Source organism: Sinohyriopsis cumingii, chromosome 1 (assembly GCF_028554795.1).
Source record: "Sinohyriopsis cumingii isolate HCF-2022 chromosome 1, ASM2855479v2, whole genome shotgun sequence".
NCBI classification, from domain to species: domain Eukaryota; kingdom Metazoa; phylum Mollusca; class Bivalvia; order Unionida; family Unionidae; genus Sinohyriopsis; species Sinohyriopsis cumingii.
This window is the reverse complement of record NC_142961.1, coordinates 159,268,087-159,274,788: the sequence shown is the minus strand read 5'-3', so window position 1 is coordinate 159,274,788 and position 6,702 is coordinate 159,268,087. Positions and strand designations below refer to the sequence as shown.

The following is a 6,702-nucleotide window of genomic DNA, read 5'->3' as shown; positions in this document are numbered from 1 at the left end:
AGCGCTTAGAGTTTCTAAAGATTAGGCGCTATACAAAGTCCTCATTATTATTATTATTATTATTATTATTATATACAGTGATGCATTAACCTGGCAACAGATTTATTGGGTCCAATGTGCTTAACACCCAAAAAGAACCTGTCAAGATCTAATAAATGGAAAATGTTCTGATAGGACTTTTTTATTTTTTAATACTGTATCTTAATGGCACTTTTATCTCCATGTCGACTATATTATAACAAAGAAATGGGAGCAAAGTGCCTTTCCCAAAGATATACCGAATAATGGCTCTTTTAACTCCATGTCAACTGTATTATAACAAAGAAATGGGAGCAAAGTGCCTTTCCAAAAGATATACCGAATAATGGCTCTTTTAACTCCCTGTCGACTTTATTAAAACAAAGAAATGGGAGCAAAGTGCCTTTCCAAAAGATATACCGAATAATGGCTCTTTTAACTCCCTGTCGACTTTATTAAAACAAAGAAATGGGAGCAAAGTGCCTTTCCCAAAGATATACCAAAGTAGCTGACCCAGGCTGGGCATGGGCTGGTATCAAGCCTGTGACCTTGGATTATGAATCTAAAGCTGTACCTACTGAGTTACTGTGGCTCAGTACTGATATGAATTTGATAGGAGGTTATGAGGGGTCATGCATTTAATAATTACAGTTATAATGCTGTTTGTTGTCCGAACAAGATACACAGTAATAAATAATGATTCCTTATTTTGAAAAATATTACAATTTTTTTACATAAGAATTATTTTTTTCATTTGAACTGTTTAAGTTAAATTCTTTAAAATTTAAGAACTTTTTATCCATGATATGTGTAATAATGTAACCTTATATTTAAAGGATTTGACCCATTTTTGTATTTATCTTTTTTTTTATGTATGACTATTGGTGGTAGTGGGGTTTGCAACATCATTTCCTTTTATCTTTTATTTCATGACTGATATTTACTTTTGGTTGGAAAGATTTGTCTTCCTCAGAGTTTTCATAGGGTGTTGAACTTTTTTGTTACCTTGCTTTTGCTTGGCACTATTTGTGTTTGTCTTGGAATACATATATATATATATATATATATATATATATATATATATATATATATATATATACACACACACACACACACACACATTGCTTATGCTGAATTTAACTCAGATAAATTAGTAAGTTCTTGATCAGTATTAAATCTCATATATCTTCATACATTGTCTTACATATCTTCATACATTGTCTTATATATCTTCATACATTGTCTTACATATCTTCATACATTGTCTTATATATCTTCATACATTGTCTTACATATCTTCATACATTGTCTTATATATCTTCACACATTGTCTTATATATCTTCATACATTGTCTTATATATCATCATACATTGTCTTACTGAAATCTTCTTGATATGAAATATGATAGGTACTAAATGTGCTTATTTGCAGTATAACTCCTTGCATGAAAAGGCAAACAATAATAGTAAGTCAGTTGTAAAAATATCACTTTTCAGCCTGTAACTTGAAAGGACTGTAAAAGTGCTAAATGGAATGATACTTGGTGAGGTATTGTGGCACTGTGAAGTGGCTTATAATGGGAATTAGAGCAATAATATGGTCATTAGATACAATAAGATAATACCCTTGTTGTGTCTCTTGCCATAAATAAGACACTGTCCTTTACACAAAGTCAATTAGATACTAGGCATTCAGTGGAAAAAATGTATCGATTAGCAGTGCTTACCAGGGGGCTCTCATGGGGAATGTCGGAGGTTTAAACTAAAATAAAGTTTCTAGGTACTTCAAAGTTCAGCAAGCTCTTTTCACATTTTTATTGAAGTTGTTTTTGCAAGTACATGTGCCACCTGCAAGGTGCAGGAAAGAAGCATATTTTAGTGAAAGTTACTGAGATATAGGTATCAATATTGTCATAGGCAACTGGTTGAAAAAAAATTACAAAGAAATTACTTCTGATGTCGTAAAGACAAAATTTCATTTTGAAAAGAAAGTCATATCTTTTTCCAAAATGTGGATTTTCCTTCTTCTAAATCTTGTTGTCTGCTTTACTAGCCTCATGATTTTAAGCATATCAAACAGTAAAAGTGATTATTTAAAAAAATACGAAAACAAAACATGTACTAATTCCTGTTCTTATGCAACCTCAAGTGAAGGTTTCTGTCCATGGTAGTGTTTGATAATATTGGACTTTATGCCACAAGTCACTGATCACAGAAGGATTTGAGGGCTACACTTTGCCAATTAAATCAAATTGCCAAATAATTTATTTCTAAAACAGCATGGTTTTATTCTAGGGTGTGCAAATCATTTATTATTCTCAACCCTAAGTGGGCCTCTCAAGTTAATTCTTACTGTCACACCCTATCTACATAAAGTTTTTAATTTAAGTGAGAACGTATATAATTTTTTGAAATGGAGGAATGGACACCAGAGTGTATTTCTCATTAATATGGCAGAATTACTAAACTGGATAGAGATACATGGTAGTTTGTCTCAATGGAAACCTGATTTGGGAGTTATTGTATATATATATATAAGGACTTATGTTTCCATCTGTAAAACTTCCTAACTATCTCGTGTCCAGTTTACAAGGACACGACAAGGTAATTGTATTGCTGCTGCTAATACTTCTCAGTATGATACGATTTCTTGCTGTAAGGAATTTTAATTAGCTGTAAGTTTTAGATTTTTCTATAGACATGCTAACTGTAATATGTTTTAACAGACATGAGAATCAAGAAAACTCCCTGATTTAAGGGAGTTTTTACTCATGACCTATCTGAAAAATGTTCCCATGATAATAAAAACAAAGGCTGTTTTTAATCATGTGTACATTTTCAAGGGTATAGGTTGATGTTTTAAGTTCCTATTTTAAATTTGTCATTTGATTTAGGTTTGAAAAAGTGATCCTACTTGGTGCTGCAGGTAATTTCATTTTTGTAGCACTGAAATGGGCAAAATGTAATTCTGAACCCTGTTTTGCAGTTGTTTGCCAACCGCAAGAGATTTGAGGGAGAGATGGATAGAATACGAAAGGAACATGGCGATGACAGAAATAGGTTGGAGACAAAAGTGTGAGTGAAATTCACAGAATCAGCTTGTATTGTTCATATTAAAGCTTAAAGGTTGCAGTCTTTCTAAGAATTCATGTTGTTGGTAATGCTGAGGTTTAATACTTAGCTAGTAAGTGATACAAGATATACTATGCATAACTCTCTGTATGGGGCACCGGTCCATCATGTGTCCATCTCCTGACTCAATCCCCCATTCCATGTACTGAATATTTAACTGTTTGAAAAAAATAATATTTTCTTAGTGTTGTTAATGGTACAAGCAGTTTAACTGCCCAAAAAATAAATCCAGTTAAAATTATAGGTTGTTGTGAACTCTCTTCACTCACCTTTTTGTCTGTTTACATGTAAGGACCATTTCATTGAAAAATATAGGAAACAATGCTCTGTCATCAGCTGCCATTACTCTGTCATCAGCTGCCAAGGACTACACTGTACTGAAGTGCATTGTCTGCAAAATGGGATCTGTGACTATATCCAAGTTATATGAAGGACTGCACTGTACTGAAGTGCATTGTCGGCAAAATAGATCTGTGACCATACCCAAGTTATATGAAGGACTGCACTGTACTGAAGTGCATTGTCTGCAAAATGGAATCTGTGACCATACCCAAGTTATATGAAGGACTGCACTGTACTGAAGTGCATTGTCTGCAAAATGGGATCTGTGACCATACCCAAGTTATATGAAGGACTGCACTGTACTGAAGTGCATTGTCTGCAAAATGGGATCTGTGACCATACCCAAGTTATATGAAGGACTGCACTGTACTGAAGTGCATTGTCTGCAAAATGGGATCTGTGACCATACCCAAGTTATATGAAGGACTGCACTGTACTGAAGTGCATTGTCTGCAAAATGGGATCTGTGACTATACCCATGTTATATGAAAGACTGCACTGTACTGAGGTGCTTTATAATGATGGACCATTGTTCTGAAGGGAAAATCTTAGCTTGAAGTTAACTGTGAATACTTCAGATTTTAACTAGCTCTGTTGCAGATAACCTGTATTACAAAGTAATTCTCACATATCAATTAAAGGCTGTTCCATTTAAACATACATGGTACCCACGGAAGGCAGTTTTAGAAAAATATATTCCAGGGTACTTTGATTTCACATAGTTCATATTAAAATGTTAAGAAAATTTTAAATTGCATCTATGGGTGAGTACCCCACTTTAAAAGTGCCTTCCCTTGATCCTGTGTATGTTTTAATGGAACAGCCACAAGACAATGGTTATTGACAGGAGATTGAATTATTACTGAGATGTGTCCCATATCACTGCAAAGTGAATTATTGCTGAGATGTGTCCCATATCACTGCAGAGTGAATTATTGCTGAGATGTGTCCCATTTCACTGCAAAGTGAATTATTACTGAGATGTGTCCCATATCACTGCAAAGTGAATTATTGCTGAGATGTGTCCCATATCACTGCAAAGTGAATTATTGCTGAGATGTGTCCCATATCACTGCAAAGTGAATTATTGCTGAGATGTGTACCATATCACTACAAAATAATTTAAAATTCCTGCTTGTTAATTGTTATTATAAATAACAATTACTGCTTTATGTTCAGGTCAGAATGTCAACATGCTTCTTAATTGTAAGAGGTGTTTTAAGTAAATGTTACATGTGATTTAAATGAGAAATTAATGCACCCATGTTGAACATATAATCTCTGTGTAAATTATTATACATATGAATAACCTGATTGAAGAAACAGTCATTATTAAATTATTATTTTTATTATTAAATTATTATTATTATTATTATTATAGAGAAACCATGCAGAAGGAACTGACTGAAGTAAGGAATTTAGCCAGGGAAAGGCAACACAAAATAGCTGAATTAAATGCTGTAAGTTATTTTATCTGATCATGTGTTCTCTCTATCTCTACGCTTTGTCATCTGGATATTGGGGTAACCCCTGTCTGTCTGTATGACCCAAACTCTGTCTTCTACTTGCTGGGTGGAATTGCACATGATAGAAAAGGTACCTGGATAATAACCATTTGTCGAATGGCTATTCTTGGTCTGCTCCCTTGGGGTCACTTAGAAAGGGTTGGGAGTGGTGGGGTTGAATCAGTGGCCAAATACAAAACCAATTGCAAATAATATAACATTTTAAATAGTTTTGGACCAAGCATAAAGTCGTTTTATCCATCATTTTGCATGAAATGTAAATTTCCATAACTTTGAAGCATTTTAGTTAATATATAGGTCTTTTAATTACCATTTTAATGGACATGAGAATGTTCTCATCAAGTGATGTTCCGCCACTATATTTACCGATATTGCCATGTATTTTAGCACATTGTGTAAATGATGTAATTGATGCTAATTTCTTCAATGCAAAGTGTTAACAAGTCGAGGAAAAAAAAGAACTTCAGATGATGAAAACACTGGTGACTCCAATAACTGATTCTTTGTTTCATTTTTTTTATACTCAAATCTCATAAAATTAGTAATCCTAAAAGACCATTAATTATTTACTTATGATAATACAAAATGCTGTAAGTTTATTCCCAAAATTACTTGTATGATAAAATTGTAAAAAATAAATAAGCTGATTTTTCAAAGTAGATTTGGAAAATAATCTTTTTGGGATATCGGATGTTTGTTTTTTAGTTTCAAGAAGAGGTCGAAAGTGATCATAATGCCTATGATCATATTATTTTTAGTTTGTGGTTGTATATCATGAGGTAAAAATGAGCCATTTTGTGTTTCAAATGGGTGATTTTGAGAGTTCCTTAGGTTAAAAAGTGAAGCTTCTTTTAAATATATTTCCCACTTATTTAAGTTAACAGGATAGTTGAGATGTTGATAAAATTTCCTACATAATAAATGTTTCAAATGCAAACAAAGAAATTTAGTAAACATAAATATCAGGATTGGTATCGTTGTTAGCTTACTTCTGTTTTCTGATGGAACTCTAGGGTTTGAGATTGTGTATTCAAATCTTTCTGCAGAATTACAGCTTACTAAATGTAATAAATGTAATAAATGTAATACAGTACATTTTTGTTCATTTTTTCTGGGGGTCAGGAACTAATGTAATCAATACCTTTAATCAGTATCTTAATGGTGCATGTTTGTAGTGATAACTTAGTGGCCAGGGAGAGATAAATATGGAAGAACTCTCTACCAGAAAGGTTTGTAGGGACCACTTGAACTTGGCATTTTCAAAGAAGAACAAATGCACACCTGTCCTTTTTAAACTGCTACATTAACAGTAATTACCTGGGATGAAAATAACTCATAGAATAAACCAGTTACTTTTTATCTCTGCAGTCTGAAGTTTGATCTCAGCTGCTGGTAGTTATTTACAGTTACCCAGCTGAAGTTTGTTACATATTCCACATTCCATCATATGTAGTTTCACACAGTGTTACTGTCAATATCTTTGAATTAATTTCATAACATGCTTAGAGCCTTAATACTCTGTGTATAATGATGATAATGAATGCCAGTCATTTTTTTTATTGAACATTTTCAAGTGTTCTTGAGCAACAATAGATGACAGAAGATCATGTCTGACATCCATTGTTCATCCATCTGTTACCAAACATTCTTTATTACTATTCCTCCTAAACTACTTGGATGATTG

General features: G+C 33.0%; 1 protein-coding gene across 1 annotated transcript in view; it reads left to right on the top strand.

Annotated features, from left to right (window-relative positions):
* The window catches only part of LOC149808231 (coiled-coil domain-containing protein 78-like), a 111,885-nt gene that overhangs the window by 78,689 nt on the left and 26,494 nt on the right, over positions 1-6,702 (top strand). Inside the window, exons 14-15 of the mRNA XM_089975237.1 lie at positions 3,005-3,093; positions 4,874-4,952. Coding sequence (XP_089831363.1) covers positions 3,005-3,093; positions 4,874-4,952 — 168 coding nt within the window. The remainder of the gene's footprint in view (positions 1-3,004; positions 3,094-4,873; positions 4,953-6,702) is intronic.